The sequence below is a fragment of the Babylonia areolata genome, chromosome 24, assembly GCF_041734735.1.
Source record: "Babylonia areolata isolate BAREFJ2019XMU chromosome 24, ASM4173473v1, whole genome shotgun sequence".
Taxonomy (NCBI): domain Eukaryota; kingdom Metazoa; phylum Mollusca; class Gastropoda; order Neogastropoda; family Buccinidae; genus Babylonia; species Babylonia areolata.
This window is the reverse complement of record NC_134899.1, coordinates 30,548,243-30,565,275: the sequence shown is the minus strand read 5'-3', so window position 1 is coordinate 30,565,275 and position 17,033 is coordinate 30,548,243. Positions and strand designations below refer to the sequence as shown.

General features: G+C 39.9%; 2 protein-coding genes across 3 annotated transcripts; one reads left to right on the top strand and one right to left on the bottom strand.

Annotated features, from left to right (window-relative positions):
• Positions 1 to 1,235: 1,235 nt before the first annotated feature.
• LOC143298848 (toll-like receptor 4) lies at positions 1,236 to 11,203 on the top strand. 2 transcript variants are annotated; one of them, XM_076611847.1, is made up of 4 exons: positions 1,236 to 1,443; positions 1,879 to 3,520; positions 6,522 to 6,693; positions 8,011 to 11,203. In XM_076611847.1, the coding sequence occupies exons 2-4, from the start codon at positions 2,121 to 2,123 to the stop codon at positions 8,629 to 8,631; spliced, it is 2,193 nt and encodes a 730-aa protein (XP_076467962.1). In that variant the 5' UTR covers positions 1,236 to 1,443; positions 1,879 to 2,120; the 3' UTR covers positions 8,632 to 11,203. The 2 variants fall into 2 exon arrangements, with proteins under 2 accessions (XP_076467962.1, XP_076467960.1); XM_076611845.1 differs by having other exon boundaries at positions 1,236 to 3,520.
• LOC143298849 (signal peptidase complex subunit 3-like) lies at positions 10,199 to 16,986 on the bottom strand. The gene is made up of 5 exons (XM_076611848.1): positions 16,805 to 16,986; positions 16,028 to 16,101; positions 15,137 to 15,213; positions 12,443 to 12,558; positions 10,199 to 11,713 (listed from the first exon to the last, which is right to left on the bottom strand). Exons 1-5 carry the CDS (start codon positions 16,945 to 16,947, stop codon positions 11,584 to 11,586), a joined length of 540 nt encoding a protein of 179 aa, XP_076467963.1. The 5' UTR covers positions 16,948 to 16,986; the 3' UTR covers positions 10,199 to 11,583.
• Between the last annotated feature and the right edge of the window lie 47 nt (positions 16,987 to 17,033).

Here is a 17,033-nt window from a genome sequence, read left to right as displayed (position 1 = left end):
GCAGGTGCAGGTTTTTTCTTCGGAGTTCCGTCTCCTAGGAGGACTTCCAGCCAAGGATAAGAGCTCCCCCTGCCCTTTGGTCATCCTTTTCCGCCTTCACAGCCATTGGGAAAGGTTTCCTCCTCCGCCTGGTCCGTCATTGGGAGACTTCACATGCGACAGGTAGTTCTGGGTTACATGGTACCAGTAGCAAGGGCTATGCCCCTGACCTGACACCAGGTGATGAATAAATCAACATCCAACTACCCCCACCTTAACACTTATTCAGAGCCATAAGTCTCTGCTACAGATCTCTTTTACAATTTCTGTGATGTGGCCTGGTGTCCTAATGGTAGATGCAAGCAGGCAGCAACTGCTTTGGTGCTGTGTTTCAATAATAATTTATGTTATCGCAAACAATAGCACGTGCTTGCTAATTCATATTCATACGAAGGTCAACGCTAAAGTATATCCCAGAAGAAGACCATTTGTAATATGTAATGTTTTAGATATGTCAGATCCGTGTTAAGAAAACCATTTCCTTTTCAATGTATTCGGATTAAAGTCCCATTACTAAGGAGAACATTTGAGAGCAATGTACATCAGTGTGAGTGTCCATCCCATTGTTTACAATATCACTCCCTAATCGCCAGAGCAAAAGGACCACAGACAGTATATTTGCGACTAAGAAAAAACAAACAAACAAACAAAAGCGTCAAGGCTTGCCGGGGAAAGGGGAAAAGACAACAACAAAAAACACCCATCACCACCACCACCAACAAGCAGCAATATAGAAGGACACACAGATACATCAATAACATCTCACATTATAATTTCATATATCTACAAGTCTCTGTTCACGGCAACATACAAAGAGTTGTCAATGATAGGTATACTTATAATGGAAAATAAATCATGTTGCTCAGTTTTATTAATTCAGACAATTAAAACAGACATTGTTTTATGTGAAGAGAATTCTTACAGATTGCAAAGACTGAAACGTGAACTTGTATTTGAACAAACTGATGATGTATGACTGCGTATTTTGGGCAATCAATTCTTAAAAAAAAAAAAATCACATCATCTGAAGCTATATTACAAACTGACTGTGTACAAAGTCGGAAAATCATCCTGTTTGGAACTCAGTCATCAGTCTCTAAGTACAGATAATGCCAAGTCGAAAGCCTAGCACTTGAGTAACATAACGATGTGATGACCAAACCGGAAGCAGAATACTTGACTGTTCATCCTGGCTGTGACCGCTAATGGGCTTGCTGCTAAAAGTTGCACAAATTCTTTCTGTTGTGTGACTTTCAGGAGTGTTCATGTCCAGTGCTCAAAAATCACATCCCTGAAGTAGTTTTGCTGAGCTAAGTCTGAATGATGGTGTCACAATTTCAATGGCCGGGGAAAAAAAAAAAATTCAATGGCCGATTCATAGGCTTTGGAAATATTACTGTACGAGTAAGGTTACCTTCCTTGTGATAAAACAAACAACAGTGTGTTGATAGGCATACATTTAGCGTGTTTTAAGGAAGCTGTTTGCAGGCGAGTCTTTTTATTTTCCTTGAAGCCGGGGACTGCTATCGCGACGCCCACTCCCATAACTTCAATGATCAGTATATACATGCGTGTGCTATTGTTCTGCTCCTTAAGTTGCTTCGGGCGTTAGTCTTACCCATATGTTGGCAATACCTCTTCGATTGAGTTCAACTAGATAACTGACTAAAGCTGAAAATGTGAATTATTCATTATACGCACTGAAATTTGCCACACAACATGTGTATTATAGTTTCCTCTGAATCAGTGTTTAGATGGATTCAAACTTCTGCATTTTTCATTCATGTTCACGTAGTAGTTTTCTTGGAACAATAATTCTTTTTAAACGTCCACTTTCAGCAAAGTTACCAAAGCCGTGAACTGAACGCCCAACTCGGCAGAACTGTCAGGCAGTGATCATCATATGTCTGAAACGAGTCTACATTGGAAACGATCTGGGGGTTATACAGCGTTTCTGTGCCACTGTAACAGGTCTGACTGAGGATCACTTTTAAAAACTGAGAAAACAATTGACAATAAAGATGATAAAGTATTGCATTGGCAATTTCCCCCCATTTCTAATATAGGCGTAAAACACTGAAATGTTACAGATGCCCTCTCAGACAACTAAAGTGAATCTGATGATATTAGTGATGACTGTCGTCTTGCCACTGGCGCTGGGGGTGGGAGAGACTGCAGCGGTAAGAAAAGAGAATTTCCAATGCTGGAGTGTCCCAGTGAAACCTTATCTGCTCACTCACCCCTGCTACACTGTTGACCAGCATGTGCTGTGTCGCTGTAGCAACACCACCCTCGATTGTTCCTCCAATTCTGGGCGCTTGAACTACATCCCCAATGTCTTCAGGGGAGCGCAGGTCTTGAACTTTTCTTACAACGAGTTGCATCGGCTTCAGAATGAGGACTTCTTCCACAATGTGTCCATGTCTCTGAGAGTGCTGGATCTGTTCAACAACGACATGACCTTCATCACGCCTACCGCCTTTCGTCATCTACACAAACTGAAGGTGGTGCTGATTGGTGGAAACAACCTCAGCTATGAACAGCTGAAGCCTGTGTTCAGCATCCCCACCGTGAATGTGGTGAAGGTTATGTGTGGAAACCTGGGGGCCATTCCCTTGGATTACTTCAACAAGACACATTCTCTAAATCTGGAAGTCCTAAACCTAAGCTGGAACAACATCAGAACGCTTGACATGCATACTCTACAACCTCTTCAGAAACTCTGGAAATTTCATTTGTGGAGCAATGAGCTGTCCAGTCTTCACACTGATTCTCTGCCTTTCTTGGAGGATCTGGGTCTTCATAAGAATCGGCTGTACGAGTTCCCGGCCACTTGCAAAGACGGCACTATGAACGAGAGCCTGTTTCCTAAGTTGAGAAGTCTGGATTTGAGTAAAAACCCCATCTCCTCAATTCCTGATCCAGTATGCCTCCCACGTTTAGTTCATCTAGATCTGTCCTACACTGTTATTTTGAGTTTTTCTGCAAAATTGTTCTCTGCCTCAAGATTCCCTGTTCTGAAGCAACTTTTTCTCAACCAAATGGAAAGCAAAATCAAAGAAATCAACGCCTACGCTTTTAATAATTCAGGTTTGCAGATGTTGGGTATTGGCTACAATTTACTGGACTTTTCAATCAATGAAGTGAGTGAAGACATGTTAGCTGGCTGCGTGGGATTAACTCAACTGTACCTGACTAATAACAACTTCAAAAAGGTTTCCAAGGATAAATTGCATCGGCTTTTGAGGCCTGTTCACAATCTGGAAGTCCTGTACATGGCTGTCCTTCAGATTGACAGCATCAGCTCTGACACCTTCATCAACCTCCCCCGCTTGACCTCTTTGTTCTTATATGGGAACTTGCTGTTTTCTCTGCCTGACGGGGCATTTGACCATCTGCCCAGGCTTCAGTATCTGTCCTTGAACTCTAATCACATTAGCAAAATCACCAGCTACACCTTCAGTTTGCAAACTCAACAGAGGTAAGATATCAAGTTGCAAATCTGCGTAATTTTAGTCCGTGTGTGTATGTGGAAGGGGAGGAATGCGGAGGGGTGGGGGTGGGGGGTTGTACACGTTTTTGTCAGTTCCTGTTCTTTGTGTGGGTTTGCGTTATTGTACGTGATGCCGTATGGCAGTGGCATGTACGATTGGACTTCTCTGATTTCTGATTGTACATTCCAACCATTGCTACAACCATGTGAACTATCTCTTTTCCACTTTATGAAATATTATCATACATATGTGTGTGTGTGTGTGTGTGTGTGTGTGTGTGTGTGTGTGTGTGTGTGTGTGATAATTTTCTGCATCACGTTTTTAATTCTGTCAGCATTCTTATTACAGCTCCTTCGCAGACTGTTTTCCACGGAATGCACATTCTCATTATTTTCGTTTTCGAAGAACGCAACGGCCGGGAGGTTAAAGCGTTAGACTTTCAAACTGAGGGTCCCGGGTTCGAATCTCAGTAACGGCGCCTGGTGGGTAAAGGGTGGAGATTTTTCCTATCTCCCAGGTCAACATATGTGCAGACATGCTTGTGCTTGCCGGAACCCCCTTCGTGTGTATACGCAAGCAGAAGATCAAATCATACGCACGTTCAAGATCCTGTAATCCATGTCAGCGTTCGGTGGGTTATGAAAACAAGAAAATACCCAGCAAGCACACCCCTGAAAACGGAGTATGGCTGCCTACATGGCGGGGTAAAAACGGTCATACACGTAAAAGCCCACTCGTGTACATACGAGTGAACGTGGGAGTTGCAGCCCACGAACGAAGAAGAAGAGGATTTTCGTTTTCTGCCATGATTTCGTTGTTGCTCTTGTCGCCGTCACGCGGGAAGTAAAACAAAACTTGATACCCACCTCTTCGGCACTGTACGCCGTCTTGCCAGTCTTGTTGACACGCTTTAAAAAAAAATTTAAAAAAAAATAATAAAAAAAAGGAAAGAAGAAAGAAAAAAAAGCTGTGGAATTCCTACAAACATCCTGTAGGTAGTCGCCATTTGCGCCACAAAGTTTCGGTTATCAAGTAACAAAATTAAGCCCGATGACCAATTACTTAATGGAGGTTTAAATCACGGTCGGGTGTGACAGGCTCGATCTCAGCCCTGAATAACTTTACCTAAAAGGAAACCGCCAATAGGTCATTAGACTCCACCCTTTCCTTTTCTTAAAGGCATAAAAGACAAGAGAGGCAAGGCCTTCAAGACTCACTTGGGATACACTTAAAAAAAAATCTAATTTTCTTAAAGGCATAAAAGACAAGAGAGGCAAGGCCTTCAAGACTCACTTGGGATACACTTAAAAAAAAATCTAATCGTTAAAATGTTTTCTGTATATGTTATTATAAAGTTTCGGGTTAGAAAAAAGAAAAAGAAAAAAGAAAAAGAAAAAGAAAAAAGAATAGCCCTGGAGGCAGATTCGAACCCCGCGAGCATGCTTTTTTAAGGGCGGTAAATCGATTGCGGTATTCGTAGTGAGAACGCTGTTTAAATCACATTATTTTGGTGTATCTTGGGCATTCAAAAAATCTTTAAGGGCAATTAAGAATTCTTTATAAGTCCGCGGTAAAGGAGATGTGGCTATCGCCACAATCACACTGCAACATTTAGCCGTTTGCTCTGGATCTAGATAGATGTACAAGTTTAGTTACACCCGCCGGGAATGTACAAGACGGTCGATTCATTTTCTCTTTTATGTTCATTCTAGTTTCATAGTTTTAAAGTTGATATGAAAATTGAGTATTTTGTAAAACTAACAGCATGTAGAGCCAAGTACAAGTACTTCTAAACGTCGTATGAAGTGAGAAGGACTTCATATTGAGACAAAAGTCAAGACCGGAATTTTTTACGTTTCATCAAGGGTATTAACTCTCATGGTTTATTATTTTTAACTGTGAATTCCAACTGATTTTGTTGATATTTTTATGGCAGTTTGGGGCATATCCCACTCTCTGAATAAATATTTAACAGTCTCCTTCTCCAACTTTCCATCATATGTATTGTCCATTGAATATAGGATTGAATGGGAAGGTCAACAACTTGAAACAAAATGGCGTCCTTCACGTTCGCAAGGAATATGAGCACGTGCTTTGAATATGTATAAATATGTGTACGCAATTGATTTTTGCCCATGACCTTCAGGGCTCAGCCAATAGACCTATAAAGTCCACTCGTAGTATTGATTTAGTAATTTCCAAAAAAGACCAGATGGGCGAATGAACATAGTGAAAGCCCTGTACACTGCGAGTAAAACACACAAGCTTTTTATGTATTGAGTATAATTTCAAAATGTAATGTTTAAGATGAGAAAGATCAGTTTAAAGCAAATTAACCCCCCCAGCATTAATTACAGATTAATTTCCCTTTTTTACTATCTGCAGCTAAGACATGCACCAGAAATATAACTTCCATGCTTAGCAAAAGAAGTTCCTGTTTGAACAAAAAAAATGATAAAAATGATCCTACTCTTGTTGTTGTGTCAGAATATCAGATCAATGTGCCAAGTGTAGAGAATTAAAAAAATATAAATAGTAAATTCAGTTTGCATATAATTTGAGTTTGTGTGTGTGTGTGTGTGTGTGTGTGTGTGTGTGTATGTGTGCCCATCACAGAGGTGCAATATTGTTTTAAACAAGATGACTGGAAAGAACTGAATTTTTCCTATTTTTATGCCAAATTCGGTGTCAACTGACAAAGTATTTGCAGAGAAAATGGCAATGTTAAAGTTTACCACAGAAACACAGACAGAGATAGACAACCGAACACCGGGTTAAAACATACTCATTTTGTTTACACAAGTGAGTCAAAATGACGCTGAAGGCTTTGTTGATCACGAAGAGGCTATCAAATGTAGCACGATAACAACATGCCAATGAAGGCTGTGACTGACCACTCACTGGCCAACACCTGTAACACTGCAGCAAACTGACAGTGAAGGTTTTACTGGGTTACACTCCAAAGATAAATGTCAATCCCTTTTGCAGACTGGTCTTCATGGACCTCAGCAACAACCCCTTCCAGTGTGGCTGTGAGCTCCTGTGGTTTCAACAGTGGATGAGGGAGAGGCCAGGACTGTTTGCTGACTTTGAACACCTTGGGTACAGGTGTGACAACCTCCACAACCGGACAGTGCCCAACTTCCACATCAGCCAACAGGTATGTTGGTATAAGGAATTTTCCTCTCTAAAATTATGTACACATGCCATACCGTCGTGCAGGGCTCAGATTCCTGTTTTGTGCAAAACTCTTCATATATTAAGTTGAGAAATCGAAGGTAGCTGCAGCTAGTGGCCTCCCTTAGTATCTTATCAATATCCTTGTATAATTATGTGCCTATCTCCTTTCCTCCCCCCCCACCCCTCCACCCTTACATTCTTCCTTCCCTCTCTCCTTCACTCAAATTGACTGATTGATATAGATATATCTATAGCACCTATCCTTGGTCAGAGTCCAAGCTCTAAGAGCTTTGCAAACACGGGGTTATATGCCGACTGACGGCTGCGACTGGCCACTCATCATTCATTTCCTGTGTCATTCAATCAGATTTCAGGCACGCACACATACACACTCAGACAGACATGTAACATTTTACGTGTATGACCATTTTGCTTATTTAACCCGCCATGTTGGAAGCCATACTCCGTTTTCGGGGGTGTGTACAATATGTTGACCTGGGAGGTCGGAAAAATCTCCACCCTTTACCCACCAGGCACCGTCACCGAGATTCGAACCCTGGACCCTCATATTGAAAGTTGAACGCTTTATACATACTGTGTCATTTTGTGGAGAATTGTGTATTTTCTATGCCACTTATTTGTTATTGTTGTTGTTGCCATGAGATGTGTACATATTTTTTTCTCACTTTTTTTTTCTTTAGTATTCCCTGGATAATACGTTTTCTTTACGAGGGTAGGATGAAAACATGCATGCCAGTTCCTTTTCCCTCATATAAAAAAAAGTTTCGATTTCGATTTCTTAGTTATCTTCTGTTTCCGTTTCCATTGTCCTCTTCTCCAGCAGTCATCTTCCTGTTGTGCCCAATGACTATATCATCATAACCAGTAAACATATTCCTCAGTGATTGTCCCTGCCAAGATTCTGCAGAAAAATCTGCTTTGAAAGGGAAACACCTGCAGACAGAAAAACAACAACAACAACAAAAAAAAAAAAACCAGGAGGGGTGGTGGTGGTGGCACTGCACTGTTGGGAGAGCAACCTGAATTTCACACAGAGAAATATGTTATGACAAAAGAAGTAATACAATAAAATTATAAAGAAATACAATACGATACTGTGTAGTACAGCACAATCAATACAGTACAATGTGATACAGCACTGTATGATGTGATGCAATGCAATGTATACAATGTACAGTACAATATGCCACAATAATGAATAGTGGCTGTGAATGATGAAGACCAGTATCTACAGGGCAGCATTCACTGAGGTGCATCCCCTGTTGTTTTTTTTCAGGCCTGCATTTGGGGCACGTCCACCTACATCCTCATCATCTCCTTCATCTCTTTTTTCATCCTCATCTTCCTCTTATTCATTGCTATCTTTGGCTACCGCTGGCACATAAGACTGTGGCTCTACGCCTTCTGTCGAGGCCAACACGAAAGAAGCAGACGACAAGCGCAGAGACAGTTACGTGGTTTTCGCTACGACGTCTTCGTAAGTTACGCGGAGGAAGACAGAGACTGGGTGCACGATGAACTCCTTCCAGTGTTGGAGCAACAATGGGGGTTGCGAGTGTGTGTCCACGAGAGAGATTTCCTGCCAGGCAAACACATCATGGAAAACATTTCCGACAGCATGGAGGCAAGCGACCGGTTCATCATGGTGTTCTCGCCTCACTTTGCAGGCAGCCAGTGGTGTCAGTTCGAGGTGAAGATGTGCCAGAGCGTGGTGATGGAGCGTGATGACGTGATGATCGTGGTGATGCTGCAAGAAACAGGGTGCCGGGCCCTGACTACCACCATGATGGCCATACTGCACACCACCACCTATCTGCGGTGGACGGACCAGGACAGTGCTAGGGCTTCCTTCTGGGGACGGCTCAGGCTGGCTTTGGGGGACCTTCTCCCACACTGATTGTATTGTCCTGTGTTTGTTGTATTGCATTATTTTTGTCAAAACATATTGCTCTCAGTTGAATTCAAGCTGCTCTCCACTCGGAGAGTGCGTTGCTACAGTGATGTGTGACCCAGAATTGTTTTTTTTTCTTTTCTTTTTTCTGTCTGAAGTGTATTTGTTTGATGATGGAACTGGATTTTTCTAGATTTTGCCACGGACCACCTTTTTTATTGCCACGGATTCTTTCACGTGCTGAGTCACCTGAGTGATGTTCAGTAATTTCGTTTTCTGATTCAATGTATTACGGATACCACCTACTTAACCCCCTACTGACGACAATATCACAAAGTCAAAGGAGTCAGCATCACCCCAGAGTGAGACCACCACTCACCCTCCCCCCCTCCTCTGCCCCCCCCCCCCTCCCAGCCCCAACACAACAGTCCCCTACAGATCTTCAGACACCAAAGATTTTGACAGCACTCACCCCAAGCATGGAAGCAGAGGGGATCGAAACTGAGGTCACCATGAAAGCAGGGCATGAAAGGTCACAAATTTTGGGGACAACCATCTAAATTTTTTTTTTTTTTAATTGAGGATGATGATCATGCAATGCAGGTCCATTTACGTTTAGGACTGACAAGGCTGTACTCTACACTTACTTTCATAATGATATCCCCGCATTAACCAGGCCCAAGCGATAGACACGTGCAGTGTTGGTTAGGAAATTCGAGCAACACACCCAGAGACTTATCTGTGAAGCGGATGACCCTCGACTGTGTGGTTTTAGTCTTCCCATTTAAGCCCATAGCAAACTCAATTCCTGGGAGAAGCTTGCCATGGGCAGAAAAACCCTGCCTCCACTAGAAGTGAACCTAAGCCCTCCCAGCCATCAGTCTGCAATGCTAATCAGTTCACCACAGCAGATGGTACATTTTAGCAAGAATTACAAAAAACTCAACAACTTTTCTTCACTAAATTTCTCTGGTGGTAAACCTGCTGTTTGTTTATACCTTAGTCTTTGTCCGTCAAGATGGTCAGGATTATCTAAGCAGCAACAGTGTCCCTGTCTTCTGAATGTGTCTTTATTGGTATTTTTTCTGATGACAATGAACTTAGACATTGAAAGACTGGCCAGCAGTACTTTCTGTGTATTATCAGGTCAAAACAACTGAAAAAGACAATGGTTAACAAATTTGTCATATACATGCCTGGTTTCCACATATGTGACTGAACAATATTCCATGCTTTTACCAGTGCAGACTGAAAATTTCCAGCCCTGGAAATGGTTCTTGCTTTCCCAAGACTTTCCTGGACTTCCATGACTCTGTATGAACCATGCACATGTTCTGTGTTTGTGTGTGCATGTATCTTACCATGCATGTACAACCATGTCTTGAAAATCTCTGTATAAAGGAACTGAAACTACAATAAGAAACCTTTTCATACACTCTTTGGTCAGGCATTTCTATATAGTCTTTGGGCCGGTACTTTCAGATGCTGGGCAAACTACATTTGCATCTTACAAATTTCAAGCATTCACACACAAAATGTAAAGAAAAAAGTAAAGAAGACAAAACTGACTACAATATTTGTAGATCTTTTATACATGTTTATCATCAACTGCATTCACACACAGAACAGGAATTTCAAAATGAGCTCTTCCAGTCAGAGAAACCTATTAGAGAAAATAGAACTGAAGAGTTTACATGACCAACAATCAATTACATTCCAAGCAAGTACTCCAAACAAGCCATAACCCCCCACCCCCCCCAGTCACCCACATACAATGACATAAAATACTACCTTTAACAAATCAATGCCTAAGACTTCATTCACAACACTGATTGACCATGGACAAGAATGTTTAATTTTAGCTTTAAGTTCAGGCAACATCAGTACCTCTAAACAAGTCCATACCCTGTGTCACATATCGACAGACCTTAGTGTTGTGTTCATGCCTCAAGTCTGCTTCTCATCGACTGTATCACTGTCATAATATGCTTACTGTGCAGAAAGTTTTAAATAAACATTAAGGCTTTGTGCTTTCATTTTTACTCTGTGTGTGTGTGTGTGTGTGTGTGTGTGTGCTGAAATGCATGCACATACTGAATTGTTTTAACAAGTGCATATATGAATATGCATGTATATGAACATGTGTATCTTGGAATCGTAAACTCTCAATGTTTTCAGCAGAGATTTGTGATCAAAGTTATGAAATAAAATGATAATTCATCAATGAAAAAAAGAAGAAGAATAAGACCATCAGTTAACTTGCATCATTTAAACTTACATGACACATTTATACATCAGCACACAGTCTTGATGTTTTATTTGCTTAACACTTTGTCAGGCACACTGTCATAAAATATCATCAGGCTGCCATACCAAAAAACTGCATCAAAAAGCAAAGGAAAACACACAGGTTTACAAAACAAAACAAAAAAAGGTAATTACCACCAAGACGCAAGAAGAAAAATTCAATTAGCCTGCATCCAAGAGAAACACATCACTTTTCTTTCATACAAAAGAAAATGAAAAAAAAAAAAAAAAAAATCTGAAACTGAAATGGACACACACAGCATTACCAAAATAGATGGCATTTTCCTTCGGTAGTACAATCTAAATTAAAACAATCATCAAAACATCTGACTAACGTTAAATGATAAAAAATGTAGAAAAAAAAAATGTATGCAACAACAGATAAACATTTTCTTCCATAAAAATCTGAACTAAAACAATAACCTAGAACAGACTGACCTAAAACAAGGAAAAACCAAATCAATAACAAGTACACATTTTCTTCCTGTAAAATCTGAACTAAAAGTAAAACAATGAATCACTCACAAGAGAACAGCCTTGAAAAAAAAAAAAAAAAAAAAAAAAAGTACACAATTACAGACACAACACAATAACATGACAATGACGCGGTGACAGTGACAGAGAGGTCAAAAACATTCAAAGTCAGACAAACTAAAATCTCCCTGAAGTGTATTCACTGGGGAACTGAATGCGGTGGCGGCCCTTCCCCATGACTTTGGGCAGTGTTCCAGCATTGGGGATCACATTCCAGGACAGAGACAGGGTGACATTGTTGTTTCCCCTGCACATCCCAGCACACCATAAATCTTACTGCAGATGCCAAAAGAGCATGCACTGGAAACTTGGTTAATTGTTGATTTCATCATAAAAATGTATACTTGTCCAAAACACAAGATTTCATTCAAAGGTTATATGATTAAAGGTCCCATAGCCTTTTCCTGCTACGGTAGGCTGGGAAGGTGAGGCACGTTCCTCTCCTTCTGCCATTTTAAACTTCCCCAATGGGTCAAGTACCCATTTTCATCTTGATGTAGTGATGAAAAATAGGAGGTAAGTGCCTTTCCCAAAGACACAACACAAGGTCAAATCTAGGCCCCGAACTCTGGTCACTGGTGAACACTGGATCAGAAGTTTACAGCCTAACCGATTCTACTATGGCTTCCCTATCGGCTGTCACAATGCACTTGCTTTCATTCTCTTCTTTTTTAGCTTCATCCTGCTAATATTATATGATAGTTTTGCATGAACATAGAGATGTACAAAAACCCTGAAACTGTATAATGCACAGTAAAACTGCATCTAAGTTATAACAATATATTTTGATATATTCTATTGATTGCAGCCAGGAACACCTCCTTTTTGTGTGCATGCAGTCCTCTTACATCAATCCATCCAAATGAAAGCAACTCACTGCTTAGACCACACACACAAAAATGATGATAATAATAATAAAATTAAAAAACATGACACTGAAATCACAAGATTTCCACTGAACTCTGGTGCTACTGACCTGAGTCCATTTCCATAATCCCAGAAGTAGTACTTGGTGTTGGCGTTCTTGAGGTTCAGGATGGCATTCTCTCCACGCATGATGATCTTGTCCCACAGCACCACCTGGTTCAGTTTCTGAAACAAAGCACACAGCAATGGTCATTCACAGACTGGTTTAAGTGTTCACTGTAATCACGCAGGATGAAATACAAGATCAGCCATCTATGTTACAAATGTATGTAAAACATTAGCCCCTTCCTGTTTATGCAACCACTTTCATCTCTACACGTCATCACCCGCTCTATGATCAGCTCCAGATCAACTCTGTTTCCACATTCCCAGATTCAAACAATCCACTTGACTACCAATCTTTCTGTGTCCCTGAACCTTACACTTGGAATAAGCTCCCTCTTTTGCTTCGTCAAATCTTTGTGTGACCAAGCGCTATGCTTGCTTCAAAAATTGTTTCACACACAAATTACAGCAGACGACAGTTTTCGCAACTGACCAGCGCGTAGAATGTGTGACGTCACTCCCAGTTTGAACGCAAAGCCGCTTACATCATTCTGTCCTTCTCGCCACTCACTCGCTGTTTGACCAGTGTTGTGGTACACATTTGGCTGAGCTGGAATCTGTTTCTGCTCCACTGTATTTAATTAATACTTCTTTTGTCAGATCAGTAAACTACAAGTATTATATACTGGCAGAATCGTCTCGATTCCATCTTTAAGTTTAGTCCATTTATGTTGGCCAACGTTAAACTGATTTAACGCAGTTTGTAATTTTCAGTGACCAGCTCGTTAAAACTGACCCTGTTCAGGCGACTTAAATTAAGATTATAAATTTAGTGTAAATAATCAACACTTCATTTTGTACCCATTAGAAAGTAGGCATTGAGCTCTTTCTTTTGCAACTTATCCAACGTAAATCGGTTCAGGAATCATTTAGAAATTTGTCACTGAACACCTTGTAAGAAACACAGTTGTTGACGGATTTGGCCAGATTTATGCAGATCTGTGTCACAGCTCACGTGCTTGTCCTTGTAGTTCGCTTAACCTGCATAAATTGGCAGAGCGAGTAATGAGTGGTCACTTCATACCTGATCAGTAATCTGACCAGAGCTGCTCTTTCTCCCTCTCTTGCTGCGTCGCGAGCAGTGTGTGAGTGTGTGTCGTGTGTGTTCTCACAACGGCTGACATCTCGCTACGTATCGCTGTAAGTACTAGTGTGTAGAATGTGTTGATTTGTAAATTATATTGTTCGACACAGTACTTGTGTTCATATGAGTATGTTCAGTTGTTGCTTTGTTCAGATATTGCTTTGACATGTTAGTCACAGCTCAGCTATGATTGATCTATATAATTGCCATGTCGTCATTTTTTTCTCATTTGCTGTCACTGATGAAGGTTAGTGTTTCACTGATTCTCAGTACTCTAAGATGTGTGTAGTATTCTGTCATGATTACAAGATAGTGTTGGATTAACATCAGTTATTGGTTAAAACCACCAGATATGTATCAGTCTGTTAATTGTAATTTAGTTATCATGCCCTCTCCTATACATCTTACACCAGTATAGTGCTTCATGATGAACTGATTCATTTGAGTCACTTTGACACAGTATAAGCTTCACCTAATCTATACTGTCAGTGTACTTTCACTAAATCAGCATAGCTTCAATCACTTTAACTGCACTATTTAAATGTATTAGAAATGTCATCTGATTTCAGTGTGTGGTCTTCACAAATATGTATTACCAAGTGGTAGTCTTTCCATGTAATATGCATACATGTGCTTTACTATTCACTTGTACCAACATGTTGTGCTAATGACATTTGTTTGTGTCATTCCAGGCACTGTCTTCTCTTCTTTGTCTTCCTCTTTTTATATCTTCTTCTCTTAGCTTTTCTCCACATAACTATTGTAAATAAAACAATAGAAAAACCCATTTGTGACTGGCCTCTATATGTTCCTGGCCTGTGCGTGGGAATTCTTATCTATCCTTTTATCATATAAATCTTTTAGTTAGTTCTTTTGTACCGTACCCTTGAATAACCACTCGGATCAGGTAACACGGCTTTCATACCATATCAATGTCATGGCTTTCCAATTTTGTCTCAACTTAGTTAAAACCTACCTCTTTCAAAAATACCCCAACAACCTCTCCTGCCTCTTCCTGGTCTACAGTTTGTCCAGCTTCCTGTTTAGATTTACTTAAAAGTTTTGTCTTTCATTTCTCTAAATCAGTTATGTAAATTGCAAGTGTGTGAGTGACTGGTGTGTAAGTGCTTTAATTCATCTCTTCAGATATGTATCACACATATAGGGGTCAAATGTGAATGAGGAGAATAATAATACTAAAATTCATTGTAGGGTCATTTCTATACTGGCTCTGGGAAATAAGCAGAGAATGTACAGAAAGTAATATTTTTCCTTGATCATCTGTGTATCTCCTTGCAGATTCACATATGAACACACAGTAACCAAAAACAATGACAGCTGACATGACTTATAGAAAACTCCCAATTATAATGAGTATCTCTCATTTAAAAACACTATTTTTTTTTATCAATAATGATAATGACCCTAATATCTTAAATGAATCAATTGTCAGATCAGATACCACAGACAGATTCTTTAATGAAAAATCATCCTCAAACTTATCAGAATATGAAAAAAGAAAAAAAAGAAAAAAGAAAGAATAAACAAGCTTACATGGTCTGCTGTTTTGTATTCTGCAGTGAGGTACAGGAACAGCTGCTTCACATTCCAGTTGAACAAAGGGGTCAGATGTGAAGTAGTCAAGGAAAGACAATGCTGCGTAAATCACTTTTTGAAGGAAATACACATAAATTACAATGCAATAGCAGAGCACTTCAGAGCATACACAATTTCTTGTGAATGCAATATCAGAGCACTTCAGAGCATACACACACACATTTCTTGTGAATGCAGTATCAGAGCACTTCAGAGCACACACACACACATTTCTTGTCATAATTCAACTACTTTTATTGGGGAGCCTGAACTCAAAACCAACTTAGTAGCTAACAAGAGCTGATCACTGCAAGGGTAACTCTAGAGTGTGTAATTGTAAACAATGTTATTTCTGAAGTCGTGGAAAGGTCCGATATGTGACAGATCTGTAAGAAATCGGCTGTTTACAGACAGTGTTAGAGATCAACATCTTTCATGACACAGATACCAATAACTTACCACCAATGAAGTTACAATCACTGAATCAATGAATTTAAAAAAATATCTAGTTTAATGAGTATTTACATTATTCAAAACATGATACAGGCAACTCACTACGTTTGTGAGTATCAAAACATATCAACATTTCAGTTAATCAAAGACTTTTGATAAAGGTGGTTAGTGATATTGAGAAGATCATATAATCACAACTTACATGATACTGATACTAAACTGTTGGAAGTCTTTCTGTCCTGCTGTTTGCAAGTTGTGCTGGTTTATCTTCAAACAAGTGTTAGGGGGTTTCAAAATACTTGAAGCTGAACTTTAAATAGTGATGTCATGATGAGCACATTTAATATTATTTCATGCGTCACATTCACAATCTAACTACTTCAGATAAAAGGATATCAGCAAACAAATCAAATACTACAAATCCTAGGTCACTGAGTTCTCGGTCAGCTGAATAGTCTGGCACCTTTTTCCTGGGAAAAAAAACCAAAACATTGAAGGATTTAAAAAAAAGATGCATAAATTTCTGTGATGAAAGAATGAATAAAAATGATCCATGAATCAACTGATGGATGAAAGAGTAGAAAATGGGACAAACAACTTGCGTAAAATGAAATAACACTTTATGAATACAAACAAGCACACACACACATACACACACACACTTTCAAGGAGGCAAACAAAGGTCAGAGACATGTTCAGTGTCTGAAATGTCCTGGGCAAATAATGCTTGTTAGCTGCTGAGAAAGTCTCCAACTCAAGCAAGAGCTCCCAACTTCTGGCCAATAATATATGACTGAGAGAAATCCCATTAGCATCTACAGACATAATTATAACAGTATAAGCTGGGGAACAAAGTGGACACCATTGCCAAACAAACCTATTTTGTCATCTGGATTCTGCGACATTAATCGACAGATACAGATCAGATCTATACATTAGCTTAACTTGATTAAAGGTTGTGTCTGGTTATTGACGTAACTGGGAAGCAGATTGACCGCAACATCAACACAATACTTGTCACATTTTTTCCCTAGCAACATGCAGCATGAATGGATACACAATGTTTCCATCATGCAGATCGTTCTCTTGCACATCTTCCCAAACAACACGTCATCTTTTGCATCCAAGCCGGCAGACGACACAAATCACATATGGCAGCATTGAGATACTCACACTGTTACTTTGGCTGTGTTGATGTCCACTGTGTTGCTATGTTCGTTAAATGCTGTCGTGAGGAAACAGCAAAACGTTAAAAATGCCATCACACTAAGCGTGAAAGCAAATATTGTATTTAAACGTGAAAGAAACGTGTTCATCTTCTCAAACGTCGTCTGTTTCGGAAGGAAATAAATTCAGTCTCCACTATTGAAGAGTTTATCAGTTTAGAGTTATTTCCTCATAA